The sequence below is a fragment of the Eurosta solidaginis genome, chromosome 4, assembly GCF_040869045.1.
Source record: "Eurosta solidaginis isolate ZX-2024a chromosome 4, ASM4086904v1, whole genome shotgun sequence".
Classification (NCBI taxonomy): domain Eukaryota; kingdom Metazoa; phylum Arthropoda; class Insecta; order Diptera; family Tephritidae; genus Eurosta; species Eurosta solidaginis.
The window spans coordinates 45,577,792-45,594,371 of NC_090322.1; the positions used below are offsets into that span (position 1 = coordinate 45,577,792).

Below are 16,580 nucleotides of genomic sequence, written 5' to 3' on the forward strand. Positions count from 1 at the left end.
AAAAATAAAATTCTTTATAACTCCCGTAATTAAAATCATTTCACGGGATTATCGGTAATGACACATTAAAACAATTAAAAGCCACCATCCATACCGATAAAAATATTATGACCATACTTACGAATACAATCATACCTCTAAAACAACGAATATCCGAAGAAGTTAAGACCGCGGTAATAAGGGTTCCCCATCTTTCTGAAGAACAAAAAGATAAGATCAAGGACGTAATAGCAAAATGCCCAAATTTATTTTCGGACCCAGACGAAAAACTGACGTATACTACGCTGGTCAAAGGCGAAATTAGAACAACGACAGACACCCCGGTCTACTCCAAACCGTACCCATACCCAATGGCTCTGAAAGAAGAAATAGAACGTCAAGTCGAAGAACTTCTTGCTAATGGAATAATAAGGAGATCTAAATCTCCTTACAACTCCCCGGTCTGGATAGTCAATAAGAAAACCGACGGTTCAGGTGAAAAAAATATCGAATGGTCATCGACTACCGGAAACTTAACGCCGTAACTATCCCAGACAAATATCCAATACCCGAAATTAACGAGGTCCTGGCCAACCTCGGAAACAATAAAATATTTACCGTTATAGATCTTAAGAGTGGGTCCATCAAATACCCCTTCGTGAATCTGATATAGAGAAAACGGCATTTTCCGTGAACGGAAAATACGAATTTCTCCGATTACCTTTCGGGCTTAAAAATGGCCCCTTCTACGTTCCAAAGAGCATTAGATGACATACTTCGCCAGCACATCGGAATTAGATGCTACGTCTATATTGATGACGTTATAATATTCGGTAAAACCGAAGAGGAACACTTAAGGAATATTAAATTAGTATCTAAAACATTAGAAGAAGCGAACATGAAGATACAACTAGATAAATGCGAGTTCGCAAAACAGGAAGCCGAATTCCTAGGATACGTCGTCACTCCCGATGGCATAAAAACCAATCCCAAGAAGGTAGAGGCGTAGCACAGTTCCCAGTGCCAAAGAACCTGAAGGAACTAAGATCATTTCTAGGTATGTCAGGCTACTACCGTCGTTTTATTAGGGACTACTCCAAATTAGCCAAACCCTTAACTGCACTCCTTCGAGGAGAAGCCGGGAATGTTTCAAAAAATTAGTCCAGGAAGATCGAAATAAAACTCGACAAAGAAGCTTTAAATGCATTTAACAAATTAAAAACTTCACTAATATCAAGGGATATTGTCCTCGCTCACCCGAACTTTGAGAAAGATTTCGAATTGACCACTGACGCCTCCCATTTTGCAATAGGAGCCGTCCTTTCACAAGACGGAAAGCCCATCACCTATATTTCAAGAACCTTGAGCAAGACAGAAGAGAACTATGCCGTCAATGAAAAGGAGATGCTCGCCATAATCTGGTCTCTTAATTATTTGCGCAGTTATCTGTACGGCTCTAAGAAAATTAAGATAGTGACCGACCACCAACCTCTTACGTATGCCCTGAGCCACAAAAATGCGAACAGTAAGATGAAAAGATGGAAAGCCATCTTGGAAGAACATAACTATGAGCTTACCTACAAGCCCGGTAAATCGAATGTAGTCGCAGACGCGCTATCAAGAATACCCGCCCAAATAAATTCGCTTACACCCACTACCCATAGTGATGAGAGTTCAGGACACAACCTAATACCCTGCACGGAGGTACCGATTAACGTGTTCAAAAACCAAATTTTTCTCGAGCATTCAGAAACACCATCTTACCAATTCAAAATAATCTTCCCAACTGTACACCGGCATACAGTTAACGAACCATTTTTCGACAAGCAAAAGATTATAGATTTCTTCAAAAGATACCTAAACCCATCCGTAATCAACGGAATCCACACCGACGAGAGGACTATGGGTATAATACAAAAAGGTCTTTCCACAACACTTTAGCAACTATAAATGCAGGTACACCCAGAAGTTGGTGGAGGACATAACTAACGAACAAGAGCAGGAAAATATTATTTTGAAAGAACATCTAAGAGCACATAGGAACGCGACCGTAAATAAAATACAGATCATAGAGAAGAGTTACTTTCCCGGGATGATGAACAAAATCAAGCGACTGATAACAAACTGCACGGTATGTAAAGAAAGCAAGTATGAAAGGCACCCTAACAACCCAAAAATAGCAGCAACCACATTACCAACCTTCCCAGGACACACAGTCCATATAGACATCTTTCTAACCGAAGGGAAGAGAGTTATGACTGCACTAGATAAGTTCTCGAAATATGCAGTAATAAGAATGCTAAATAGTAGGGCCATAGAGGATGTAAGGAGACCCTTAAGGGATATAATATTTTCCTTCGGCGTCCCGAAGATAATAGTGATCCATAATGAACCATCGTTAAATTCCATTTCAATGAAGTTTATGATGAAAGACGAATTAGGCATCGAAGTTTATACTACTCCTCCATATAAAAGCCAGGCTAACGGCCAAGTGGAAAGATTCCACTCCACCCTAAGTGAGATGATGCGCTATGTGAAAGATAATGGGGGACATCGAAACTTTGAGAAACTTTTAGAAAGAGCAGTATCCGAGTACAATCATACCATTCACTCAGTTACACAGAAAAGACCGGTCGACATATTCTTCGGAAGAAATATGAACTTCACGCCCGAAGACATAGAAAAAACTAGATACGAGAATTTGCAAAAGTTAACACAAAAACAAAATAAGGATATTGAATTCCATAATAAAGGTAAACAAACGCTCAAATCCAACTTGCCAGGACAAGTCATATTTGTAAAAAAAAATAGGAGGTTAGGAACAAAACTAAGCAAATTATATAGTAGGGAAATAGTTAAAGAAGACAGGAACAGCACGGTAGTGACCGAGAAGCACAAATCGTCCATAAAAGTAGGATACAGAATTAACTACTACAATAAAATTTTCTTTTTTCAGATTCTTTTTACCACTATGCCTCGCAGAGGTACAGATATTTGATTATTCGAACTCCCAATTAATCACAATAGAAAAAGGAACGGCTAGACTACAGACAGGACAATTTAGGATAACACACGAAATAAACATCGACAAATATACAGAAATTCTGGAACATATAGAAACAACGACAAAAGCAGAAAAATTCTACAGAAATCCGAATTACCCTTTTATATCCCTCCTAATATCCCAAGTGAAGGCCCATATTAATAATCTAAGGATAGAAAAAAGATCAAAAAGGTCACTCAATTTTTTGGGCAGTGCATGGAAATGAATTGCGGGAAGTCCAGACCATGAGTACCATGAAATAGTTCTGAACAAAGTAATTAACGTTTTAGAAAACAACAACAATCAAGTCCTCATTAATAAACTTACAGTAGAAAAAGTTAATGAAATCAGAAATATTACAAACCATATTATGAAGCACATGCAAAACGACAAGAGTAAAGAAATAGAGGCATTTTTAGAATTAAATACAAGATAGAAATTATGAAAGAGGAAGTCGTGAACATCGCTTACGCAATACATTGGGCAAAGGCCAATATAGTAATTTCATATATTTTGTCGACCGAAGAAATTGATATTGCTAAAAAAATCTTTGATAAGGATAATATCCCATTCGTAAATTTAGACGAAGCGCTAGAATTTTCGGAAATTAAAATAGCGACCAATGGCACGACAATCATCTATATTATAAGTTTACCAACAACAGAGAATCAAATTTGCCAAACTATCGATATCAGAGCAGTAAAGAAAGACAATAAAATTAACAAAATAAATTTCAATTCAATCCTTAGCTGCGAAAAAACTATGTATGGAATAAAAAGAAATTAAAAACAATATAACGCACTACAAATATGCTTGAAAGACGATTTGCTAGATTTAAGTAATGATTATTGTATTAGTAATCTTTTAACGAACCGTTTGCCAAACTGCACCGTCACAAACAGTCAGCACATTCCAGAATTTGAGGAGCTGTCACCTGGAGTTATATTCCTAAACGACTTCAGGGGCTATGTCCTAATAAACGAAGATTCTACAACTCTAAACGGAACCTTTGTCATTCACTTTAATAACGCTACAAACCACGGCACATATTTATATAATATAAAAAAAACAAATATTCAGACACATAATACTCCAGACATAACAAACTGACAAAATTGCTGAAGCCGCAACACATACAAAGCAAACCGTGTGAACAGTAAGCGCTAAATGGAAACCAAATTAAAATAAACAAACTCACCTGTGGGAAGCGCGTGATCAGCAGTTTTCACTTTCATCGCGGTAAGGCAAACGTAGGTTAGATTGTAAGCATTATTATTGTGTAAAGTCAGATATAAGTTTGCATTCAATAAAGGAGCACGTCTCCCGTGTAAAAAATATATTTTTTTAGAGTTTCCAATTTTTAAAAGTTTAACTTATACATGCTTGACTCCTAAAAGTTTGGTCAACTCCCTAAACAAAGCGCTTTCAAATTGACGTCCCTGGTCTGTGGTAATAAACTTCGGTGTACCTAACCGGCTTAGCCAACCGTTGAGAAACTCTTTGGCAACCGTCTCCGCTGTCATGTCCGTCAAAGGACTCACTTCCAACCACCTTGAAAACCGGTCCACACATGTGAGATAGTATGTGAAACCTCTTGACGGAGTGAAGGGTCCAACTATGTCCACGTTGACATGCTCAAATCTTCCTTTTGGAACTGCGAATTGTTCTAGCTCTGCTTTCGTATGCCGCATCGTTGACACGCTGGGCAACTGTGTATCAATTTAATAGTTGGGTTCGCCCATGGCTGGGCCAAACTGACAACCATTAAATATCACTAACTGTAACGAGGTTTGTTTGCCATCAAGTAATTCTTTAACTCTTTCAGGTCTATGGGAAATATATTTCCCATGAATAAATTAGGGAATTTTTATATTTTCTTATATGGTAAATCTGTTCAAGCGAGTGTGGTTAAATAAAGGGGAGTCCCCGTAATCAAGCTAAGCAGATTGACAGTATGTTCAAATATTCTTTATTAAAAGTGTTAGTAAAGTCGGCAAACTTTCGAGGAGTGAAGTGTGTTCATATTTATTTAAATTATTTAGAATTTCGTGTTTCAAATTGTTTTTAAAAGCTTTTTGTTTGTTGAATGGTAAGTACGAAACTAAACAATGATCAATTTTATGTAATTAAATGGGAAAAAGTATCTAAAAATAAAGAATTATTATAAGGGAAACATGTTTCCCTGTAGACCACAAAAGAAATTTTTAGGTACTATTTTTATTATTATTTTATGATGCGATTTACTCATTTATTCATGTTTTTCGAATTCACTACAGACAAAATGGCTAGAAAAAGATGCAGGGAATTTCATCTGAAAGAAGATGAGATTTTACAATTACTCATAGCTGACAATAGTGATGGAGAAAATGAACTACAACTGGACGAAGAAGATTAAGAATATCTTGCTCAGGATATGGAAAATTGTGTAGGTGTGGTAGAAAGAACAAGTTCAGTCCAGGAAGTTCAAGAAGACAAATCGGTTGAGAATCCTGTCCATACATCTGATAAAGAAGCTCCTGTTTTCAGTTGGAGAAAGGACTCATATGCGCCGAATAACTTTCGAGAAAGTGACTATGACTATGGTATCATAAATATATTCTGCGAAAAGTCTGCTATGAAGTTGATCGCAAAGCAAAGATAAAATACTAATTACGCCTTTTTTCGATATAATGGATATTGCTATGAGCAACTCATATTTGGTGTATAAAAAGTTACATGGGAAGAAACTTGTAGAGAGACCGCTTTTGAGCAATCTAGAATTTCGTCAAACTATTGCTCGAAATCTTATAAATGAATTTTCATGTAGGCAAAGAGCCAGGCCGTCCGTAGTGAATAAACCGAAGATTCAAGTCGGTGTGAAGCGAAGTTTACCAATGCACAATATGCAAAAAGTAAATAACATGAAGAAGTGTGTAAATTGGGCTATGAAGCGGATTGAAAATAGGACGCATAACATATTTGTAATGTGCAACGTTCACCTCTGCTATACCAGCAAAAGAAACTGCTTTGCAGATTTCCATAAATGATTTATTTTCCAAAATCTATATATTTTCACAACAAATTTTAAAGTTTGCATTATTAGAAAACAACTGTTCCCTGCTGTTGCGAAATTCCCATTGAGGTCCATAGGGAAATATGTTTCCCAAGAAATTACAAAAAAAAAACCGTGAAATTAATTTAAAAGTCGAATTGTTTTTTATGTATTTTGCTTTCAAATCAACTAAATACAACAGTCGTACAACAAAATTTACTTGCAGTTTTCTTACGGTCCTGAAAGGGTTCAGGTCGTTACATTTTGTTTGCTCGTCATGCAATTGTATATCTGCTGGCGTCGGTAGCGAAAAGGTCTCGACCCTTGAGAGCATATCGGCTACAATATTATCCGCGCCGCTGATGTGTCGTATGTCCGAAGAAAACTGACTAATGAAATTAACCTGTCGTGTCTGCCGTGGTGAAAGTTTTCCCATTTCTGTTCCAGTGCATGCGCCGACGGTTTGTGATCCGTGAAAATAATGAAAGCTGTTCCCTCTAAATGACAACAGAAATGCCGTATTGTCTTGTAAATTGCTGTTAGTTCACGATCATATGCGCTATAGCGTTGTTCTGTTGGGGTAAACTTCTGTGAGAAAAACCCTAATGGCATCCACTTACCCTTAACTAATTGCTGTAGCACGGCACCGACTGCGACGTCGGAGGCGTCAGTCATTAAAGCTATTGTGGCATCTTTCATGGGGAACGCAAGAAGGGCCGCTTCTGTCAATTGTTGTTTCAGTCTCTTGAACGCTTCTGTTGTTTCTCTCGTCCAACGGATCTCGGTTTTATCTCTTTTCTTATATGGTCCCATTAATTTCTATAAAGGTGCCTCGTTGGCCGCAGCATGGGGAAAAAATCGCCTATAAAAATTTACTGTCCCCAGAAACCTTCTCAACTCGTGCATTTCTTTCGGCTTTTTGCACTGTAGAATACCATTGACATTCTGCGGTAGCGGTCTGATACCATCCGCCGAGACCAAGTGTCCTAAAAACTCCACTTTGTCTAAACCCATTTGACATTTTTCGCCGTTGATAACTAACCCCCTCTCGCGGTAACGATCAAAAAGCATCATCTAGGTATGGAAATACAAAAATAAACGTTTTACTGTTTCGTCAATGTAGCGTTGGAACGTTTGGGCAGCATTCCTTAACCCGAAAGTCATATATTTAAACTCAAATAGTCCGAACGGCGTTAGAATAGCTGTCTTTGGCACGTCTGCCGGGTGCACTGGGATCTGGTGGTATGCCTTCTTGCAATCTATTACCGAAAAAAATTTTTTCCGAACAATTCACCACTTAAGTCCTGTATATGCCAAATTGGATAGCTATCTGGCACTGTTTTCGCGTTCAATCTCCTATAATCGCCGCAAAGCCGCCACGTACCGTTTGATTTCTGCACCATATGCAACGGGCTCGCCCACTGATTACTTGAGCGCTGACAAATCCTGCGTTCGATTAGGTACTCAAACTCTTTCTTCTCACATTCCAGTTTTTCAGGAGAAAGTCGTCGCGCCCTTTGCGCTACCGGTGCCCCTCGTGGCTCTATATGGTGTTGGACTGCTGTCATGGGTCTATTGCCCTTGGGCAAGTCATTAGTAAGATCAGGATAACGTGATAAGATCGCATGATAGGGATTCGCTCCTTTAAAGAGAGTACACTTTGTGGCGGCAGTATGATTTGGCAAAGCGCCCGAGTATGCGTTGCTTGATCGATGATAGCTTTGTTTTTTAAATCCACCAACACGTCGTAGTGTCTTAGGAAATCCGCACCTATTATAGGATGCGCAACGTCGGCGATTATGAAACACCACTTAAATAGCCGTCCTACGCCGATATCTAATGTTATCTGTCGTTTGCCAAATGTATTAATTGTAGTATTGTTCACAGCAACCAGTTTCATTGCGTTTTGTTGCATACTGTCACCATGACGTTTGGGTACAACCGAAACTTCGGCGTCCGTGTCGATGAGGAATTTCATTGAGGACGTTCTGCTTCGAATGTAAAGGCGGCTGGAGTTCATATCCTCCTCCGACATAGCCGCTTTGTACGGAGGGCTGACTAGTTTTCCGAAAGCTTTGGTGTGAAAGCGCATGGTGGCCGACACCGTGCTGCGTTCTTGCCGAAAATATGATGATACCAACAGATATCGCGGTTTGTATCCCGTGTGTCCTCACTGCGTGAGCTGGCCGGTCGTGCTTGTTGTCGAGGCGCTCCGATCCGTTGCTGTTTATACGTTACCTCCCGCTTCTCTAAACGCTCTAGCCTATCCACCAACTCTGAAATGGCTGCTGTTACATCGTCACTTGGTTTGCAAATAGCATCGACGCTACCACTCATAGTTGGAATTGCCACTATGTCATCAGCTTTTTTGCCAACTCTTCTACTTCACCCTCCATCGTTACTAAAATTTGCTGCACATGGAGGGGCAGTCATCACAGCCATAAGTACTTCACAATTCTTTACCTAGCTGCTGATTCGCCAGGTCTTTCATCTCTCGTAACAAAACTGGTAGGCTTCCTCTGGCCCGATTCGCCCAAATCGCATAATCGCCTAAACTTTTTTTCTTTTGATTCGCTAAATTCTTCGACCAATCGCTCTTTCAATATGTACTTGTTTGCAGTGGGTAGCGAGGAAATAATGTCGCTGGCATGTGCCAGTACAGCTGAATCGATTTCGGCAACGACCGTAAAATATTTGGTATCGTCTGTAGTAATTCCCGCTCGTGCAAATTGAGCCTCCATCTGCACAAACCATAAACGCGGATCTGGTTTCCAAAACGGTGGCGGTTTTACTGCCAACCGTGCCACTTGAAATGGAGCTACCGCCTCGTGAAATGTTTCTTCGTTCTCGTTGGCCATGATGTGGAAAATGCCTCAGCAATGCTTGGTTGTACTATTCTGTTGTCGTCGGGGTCACCACTTATAGAATATTATGTTCATTATTCTACATTTATTAACTCAACTAAAACTAAACTAAACTAAAAAGAACAATGTCTTATCTAAAAAGGGAAAGTCCCAAATTCAAAGTTGTTGTTGTTGAAATTCAAAGTTGTTGGTGTTGTTGTAGCAGTGCTTCGCCCACCCAATAGGTGCGGCCGATCACAAATTGTCATCAATATCCTCTAACGGGAGTCCAAGGAAACTTGCTGTTTCAACAGAGGTGGACCATAATGAGAGGGGTGTTAGAGGCGTTGGTTCCACATTACAATTAAAGAGATGGTTGGTGTCATGTGGGGACACATTGCAAGCAGGGCATACATTTTGTATGTCGGGGTTGATTCAGGATAGGTAAGAGTTTAACCTGTTACATTATCCAGATCGAAATTGAGCTAGAGTGACTCGTGTTTCCCTGGGGAGTGTGCGTTCCTCTTCCGGAAGTTTTGGGTACTGTTCTTTGAGTACTGGATTCACCGGGCCATTCCCGGCATAAAGGTTCGACGCCTGTTTGTGGAGTTCACTGAGGACCTGCTTGTGTTTTTTGGCTTCATACGGCTGAGTTCTCAGGTGCCGAATTTCCTCATAATGCTTGCGGAGATGACTCGTTAAGCCCCTAGGCGGTGTTGGCTCATTAATCAGATACCTGTTGGGATGCCCAGGTTTCTGGGTATTCAACAGGAACTGTTTGGTTAGCATCTCATTTCTCTCCCTAATGGGGATTATTCGCGCCTCATTATGTAGATGGTGCTCTGGGGACATAAGAAGACAGCCCGTTGCGATTCTGAGAGCAGTATTTTGGCAGGCCTGTAGCTTCTTCCAGTGAGTAGTTTTAAGGTTTGGCGACCACATAGGGGACGCGTAGCATGCAATCGCCTGGCCAACTGCTTTGTAAGTAGTAATGAGCGTTTCTTTATCTTTTCCCCAAGTACTGCCAGCAAGAGATTTGAGGATTTTATTACGGCTCTGGATTTTCGGTACAATTGCGGCTGCATGCTCACCAAAAAGGTAGATCCTGATCAAACATCATACCCAAGATTTTGGGGTGTAGGACAGTCGGTAGCGTAGTGCCATCGACGTGGATATACAAAATGGTCGACATTTGGGACGTCCATGTTGTAAATAAGGTCGCAGATGATTTAGTCGGTGGTAATGCCAGGTTTCGCAAGGCGAAAAAACTGGAGAGATCAGGGAGGTAGCCGTTTATTCTGTTGCAAAGCTCATCGATCTGTGGGCCCGGGCCTGTGGCCATTATTGTGCAGTCATCGGCGTAAGAAACGATAGTAACTCCTTCCGGTGGCGAAGGTAGTTTTGATATGTAGAAATTAAACAAAAGTGGGGATGGGACACCACCCTGTGGCACTCTTTTTTAATTCTTCTTGGCTTTGATGTTTCGTTTCTGAATTGCACCGATGCCTGCCGACCACCCAGATAATTTGCGGTCCACCTTTTAAGACATGGAGGAAGGGTAGACCCTTCCAGGTCTTGCAGTAACGTGCCATGGTTGACCGTATCAAAAGCTCTTGATAGGTCTAGCGCAACGAGTACTGTTCTATGGTGGGGCTTCTGATTTAAACCACAATTTATCTGGGTGCTAATGGCATTTATCGCGGTGGTGGTGCTATGGAGTTTTCTAAAGCCATGTTGATGACAGGCTAGCTGAAAATTTGCTTTGAAATAGGGGAGCAAAATTGCTTCAAGCGTCTTGGCTACTGGCGATAAGAGAGATATCGGGCGATATGATTCTCCTATGTTAGCTGGTTTCCCAGGCTTTAGCAGCGGGACCACCTTGGCCATTTTCCATTTTTCGGGAATGACAAAGGTGGAAAGAGACAGGTTGAAGACATGTGCTAAATATTTGAAACCCTCTTTCCCTAGGCTTTTAAGCATCGGCATGGCTATGCCGTCTGGGCCCACTGCTTTGGATGGTTTAGCATGACCGATGGCATCCTCACCCTCTTTGACGGTGATGGTAATTGGTGACGCGCTGAATTTATGTTTATGTGCGTGTCTGTTGGCCCTCCGTCTATCTTTGTCGACCGTAGAATGCATTAGATATTGTCGGCAGAAAGCGCTCGCGCATTTTTTCGCTTCCGACAGCATTTTATCGCCAAAGGCGATGGAAACTTTGTCATTGTGCCTAGACGGATTCGATAGGGACTTTACAGTGGACCAAAGTTTACCTACACCGGCAGAGAGGTTACAACCGCTTAGGTGCTCCTCACATTTCGCCCGCTTGTGTTCATCCACAAGCAATCTGATGCGTTGGTTTATATCCCTTATTTGGGGGTCGCCGGGATCGAGCTGTCTTATAAGGTCACGTTCTCTCGCTAAATTTGCGACATCCGCCGGAAAGTGAGGCCGAATTTCGGGAATTCTACCGGCAGGAATGAAGCGAGCCGGAATGTGGAAAGCACGCTGCCCTTGGTGAGCATCAGTCGGGATTGGGAGGGCAGCAAAGCGGTTGTCTGTAAAAGATTTGTATTCGTCCCACCTTCCTTTTTTAATGTTTATGAAAGTGCGTTTTTCTGTGACAATGAATTTGGCGGTACGCTCGAACGAAATAAGTATAGGCAGGTGGTCGGATGCCAATGTTACCATCGGCTGCCAGTTGACGCAGTTTACGAGTCCTGCGCTCACGATAGATATATCCGGCGAACTGTGACAGCTTCCTACCATACGTGTGGGGCATCTCCGTTTATTGTGCAGAACGTCGTTTCTTCTATCTGATCCGCCAACATCTCACCCCTACTGTCTGACTGCAAGTTTGAGTGCCATAGATCGTGATTGGCATTGAAGTCGCCTAAAATAATGTGATTATTGCCAGTGAGTAAGGCGCTGATATTTGCGCGGTATCCACTGGGGCAACAGGTGACAGGAGGGATGTAGATGTTGATGATTTCTAGGTTTGCATCGCCTGACCGGACAGATAAGCCTTGACATTCTAAGACACTGTCCCTGCGGCCGATGTCGGGATCAAATAAATGATATTGCACTGAGTGGTGTAAGATAAACGAGAGGCCGCCTCCAATTCCGCTTTCACGATCTTTTCTGTGGACATTATACCCAGAACAGGTTGCAGAGCAGATCTTGCTGTGAGTTTAGTCTCTTGAATCGCGGCGATGCGGATGTTGTGCCGCTTCATGAAATCGACTATCTCCGTGATCTTCCCAGTTAATCCATTACAGTTTAACTGCAGAATTTTGAAGTGCAACGGGGGAGACGTCGTTACTCTAGGAGTAAGAGATGGGTGACTACGCCTGGGTTGTGAAAAGCTAGGACACAACTGCTGTTGTGGCCCTGGGACTGGACGTCCTTGGGTAAAGCACTGGGGTTCCTGGTGTAATTGGGTTAGCGACCTGGCAACATGGCGCAATGAAACCCGTCGGGGGTTGCCGTCGCGGAGACCAGAACGACTAGGAAATTGGCACCGCCCAAGGCCGGAGCTAAGGCGTAGACTACGGGACGCCTTGGGCGTGAACAGCAATGAGCCACAAAAGATTTATAAAAGTTACGTGGACGTTGGGTTTTGGGATCAAGCCCAGAAGAACCTGTCCGATGCAACCATCCCTTACACGAGACACACTGAACAGAGTATGACCGTCCTAAAAAGATTCTTTTCCAGCAGATGCCGCTAAACCATTTCTCAGGACCGGGGTCAGGAGACGGACCCGGATTGGGTTCGACACCTTCCCGGAGCAAGAGAATATGGAGCTCCCGCTGCAAGGAGCTGCTGGGAGGATGACAATTTATGGGAGGGACGTAACAAATTAAATGGGGTTACACTGAAATCACATTCCTTGGTCGGGAAAAATCCCGAGTCGCTCCGGTACATAGAACAGACTGCCTTGGAAGCGTTGAAATTCAAAGTATTACTAGACGTTGCCTGTAGTTGCTAAAACTCAGCTGTTCTATGATGTTGCCACATATTGCGGCAGGGTTCGATTTGGGTAGTCACTACAGATGTATGGCCAGGCCTGAGAGAAGACTCTCCAATGCATTTTTGCATTACACTTCTTGATGAAGTACTGTTTGAGATTATTGACGTGACTGCAGCTTAAGCACGCTTCCTCCAGAATTTCTGCTGCTTTCTTTCACAATTTCCGCCTGAAAAACACTGCAGAATGGATCTACTTTCATCTGAATCGCCACACTAAACAGCAGACACAACATCTTCCGTTAATTTGGAACCATCGGTATACAAGTCTATAGTATGCTCTGCTTTTTCGAAGCTCAGGCACGGGAGCATGTAGTCTTTTCGCCCTATATTTAATGGCGCTATACTGCTATGCTTATACGGCCTGGACTGAAGCTGCCGTGAAGCCTTAAGTCTTGTTGCAGTTGCTTGCGCTATATTTTTGGTCAAGAGGTCTGCAGGTGGGATGTGCAGAATGGCATAGCAGTCCATTGCGGCGTGATCATTCTGCAGCTTAACATGGCGTGGATGCAGTTTATTAAGTCCGGATGTACTTCAATCTAGTTGAGACTGTCGATTTTGTTATTCTTGTGTTAACATCCTGTTCAATGGGTGCCATCAGTCAAAAATTGTCATCAAAGTTCTCTAACGGGAATCCAAGGAATATAGCAGTTTCAACAGGAGAGAACCATAGGGAAGTTGGTGTTAGAGGCGTAGCCTCTTCATTACAACTGAAAGGATGGTTGGTGGACATATTGCATGCAGAGCCTATGTACATTACGTATGTTGGGGTTCATGCTGGACAAGTAAGAGTTCAATCTGTCGCAATATGCAGAAGGAAGTTGGGCCAGTGTCACTCGTGTCTCCCTTGGTAGTGTGATTACTTCTTCTGCAAGAGTAGGATAGTGGCGGTGTGCACCTGGGAAAGGCTTTTACCGATTCTGTGTGGATTTGGCCTAGTGACTTCTTATGCTCGTGTATGGATCAAACGGTTGTATTGGCAGGTGCCGGATCTCATCGTAGTGCGGGGATAAATGAAGCAGTTGTTGGATAGGATGTCCCGGTTTGTGACAAGCAAAAACTCTCCGTTCAACATTTCGTTATGCTCTTTAATGTTGAGATCTTTGACCTCGCTATGTAGGCGATCTTCAGGGGTCATAGGATGATTGCTCGGTTCGAAACGTTGTTGAAAGTCACGGCAATGTCTAGAAGAACACCATATTCCTGACATTCCAAGGCTTTCTCTATGACCATCCTATGCTATGCAGTATCAGTTGACTTGCATTTGGTGTAAGCAGGTTGTGCTGAAGAGAAAGATGCTTCATTCATATTCAATTTTATATATACATCCATTAAACTCTCTGGGGCTTTGCATCAAAATACTTAGTAAAATAAAAAAAATTAATAATCACGACCCCGATTACTAATGAAAAGCTTTTTGCCATGTAAAGCAACAATTCATAAAGCAGTTCCCGTCATTGTTGGAAAAGCAATTTGACAGAGAAGCTCAATCTAAATCTGCTAATTTATTATTTTAACGAATTTTGAGTATTTCTGATTACTATGCACCTTCTCCTAACGTTCGAATCGCTGAACTGTCGAATAAATAACTCCAATATTCAGTATTGCAAAATGGTCTTTATTTAGACTACTTTGGGAGTAGTACTTCACAATTATACGTCACTGATAGCGTGTTTAAATCAAACTGATTGACTATCGCTTGCATCGCGCTGCTTTTATACTCTCAGTTAGACTCGTTCACCAGTTTCTCCTAAGGTCTAGACTTCTCATGAACCTGCCTACTGGAACAGTTGTTTGTCATACTTGGTTATTTAGCTGTATGTGTGAGTAACAACTTCTGCTCTTAGCTCATGACTACATATGTGTATGTGAGATAATCTCTTAACTTTTAGCTGCTGGTTATGTGTGTGGAATATTTTTCGTTGTCTTTTATATAAGTATGGCTGCTTGTTTTAATGTGTACATGTACATAAGTGTGGCTGCTTGCTTTTTTTGTTGTTGTTGTGATTATTTACTAACATCATAGTGATGCTAATATTCGCCACATTATAATGCAATGATATTTCCAATCCTCCATTTCTTTTATATGCATAGGTTTGCGCTATTATGAGCATCGATTACGCACTCATTGGTAATAATGCCAGTATTCTGATATCACCATTCTCTGTACACGGGTCACTTATTACAGTTTGTAACAAAATTAAAAAGTATACATCGAAAAATGTTGATGAATATGTTATTATGTTGTTAACCTGTGAGCTACTCAGCATTATTGATCATCTACACGCAATCGATATAATCCATGCCGACATCAAAGCGGATAATTTTATTTTAATGAACAAGTAAGACTTCTGCTATTATATTTATTAGACAAAAAACGGCAAATACTAACTTTTCTTTTTCAGACTAGAATATCCAACTACGCAATATGCACTGCAATTGATCGATTTTGGCGTATCAATTGATATGAAATTATTTAAACCTGGTCAAACATTTAATTATGTTCATAATGATAATGCATTTAAATGTGTTGAAATGCGTGAAGGACGTTCATGGACATATCAATTGGATTTATATGGTTTAGCTGGTGTTATACATGTCTTGTTATTTGGTAAATTTATGGATATAACACAACGTCCAAACGGCACATGGATGCATAAAACGCACATACCACGTTATATAAATCGTACATTATGGGATACAATATTTGAGGCATTGTTGAATGTACGCGATTGTGAAACGATGCCGAATTTACAAAATCTCCGAGCGCTAATTAAAGAAGAAATAGCGGATAAAGAAAAATTTGTTTTAAGAAAAATCACAGAATTTAATTCTGCGTTAATAAATTCTTCAATAAAATTGTTTATTTTTGATTTAAATTATATTTACTAGGATTCTTGTTTATAATCGACTAGCAGGTCCGACACATGCCAACCTAATATAAACGCACGCAAGTTATTTTTTGTCAAAAATGTCTCATGCACATATAACTTGTATGAGAGCAACCCAAATTGAATTTGCTGCGTGAAAACCTAACTCGATTTTCAATTTTTGTTCTGCGTGACATTTAGATTTGACGTTTGCACACATGCTTTACATGGTCGCAACGCATGCTTATTTGGGTTAGGGCAAAAACGCCGGTTGTTTACGTGCGCTAAAAAAACGCAGTTCGGTTTATTAGGTTGGCATGATAGTCGTTGTTCTACCCTTACTTTGGTCGATATGCATAACTTTTAAGAAGTTTTTACCTCTTACTCTCCCTTTTCCTTATCCTTTTATTCACTCTTTCCTCTCTATTTCTCTTTATCTGCGCCTCTTTCTCCCTTTCCGTATTTTCCTCACTACTTTTCCGCTCCATCCAACCCCATCTTTCTAGCTTCGTCTAACTCTGGTCTCTTTTCTATTCTCTCTAGTTCCTCTTATTCTTCTCCAGCCTTTAATTCCAGTCCCAGGCTCAGAAAAAAAGTGGGCTAGAAGGGCCACCTATGAGATCCGTAACCTAATTGTCAACCTCACCTAAGCGAGACGAATCTTGTTACAAATATGAATGTATCATACGCATGTTTAGCAGGCGAGGCCCTGGCAAACCCAAGTTCCTCATGGAACCAGGCCGTGGGCGGGATGGCCTTGAAGGTTAACTGTGGTCATATCAAATCG

At 41.2% G+C, this 16,580-nt stretch overlaps 1 protein-coding gene across 1 annotated transcript in view; it reads left to right on the forward strand.

Annotated features, from left to right (window-relative positions):
* LOC137248490 (uncharacterized) overlaps positions 1 to 15,815 on the forward strand; it is a 197,190-nt gene extending 181,375 nt beyond the window's left edge. Inside the window, exons 7-8 of the mRNA XM_067779425.1 lie at positions 15,018 to 15,265; positions 15,329 to 15,815. Of these exons, the coding sequence (XP_067635526.1) occupies positions 15,018 to 15,265; positions 15,329 to 15,815 (735 nt within the window). The remainder of the gene's footprint in view (positions 1 to 15,017; positions 15,266 to 15,328) is intronic.
* The last annotated feature ends 765 nt before the right edge of the window (positions 15,816 to 16,580 follow it).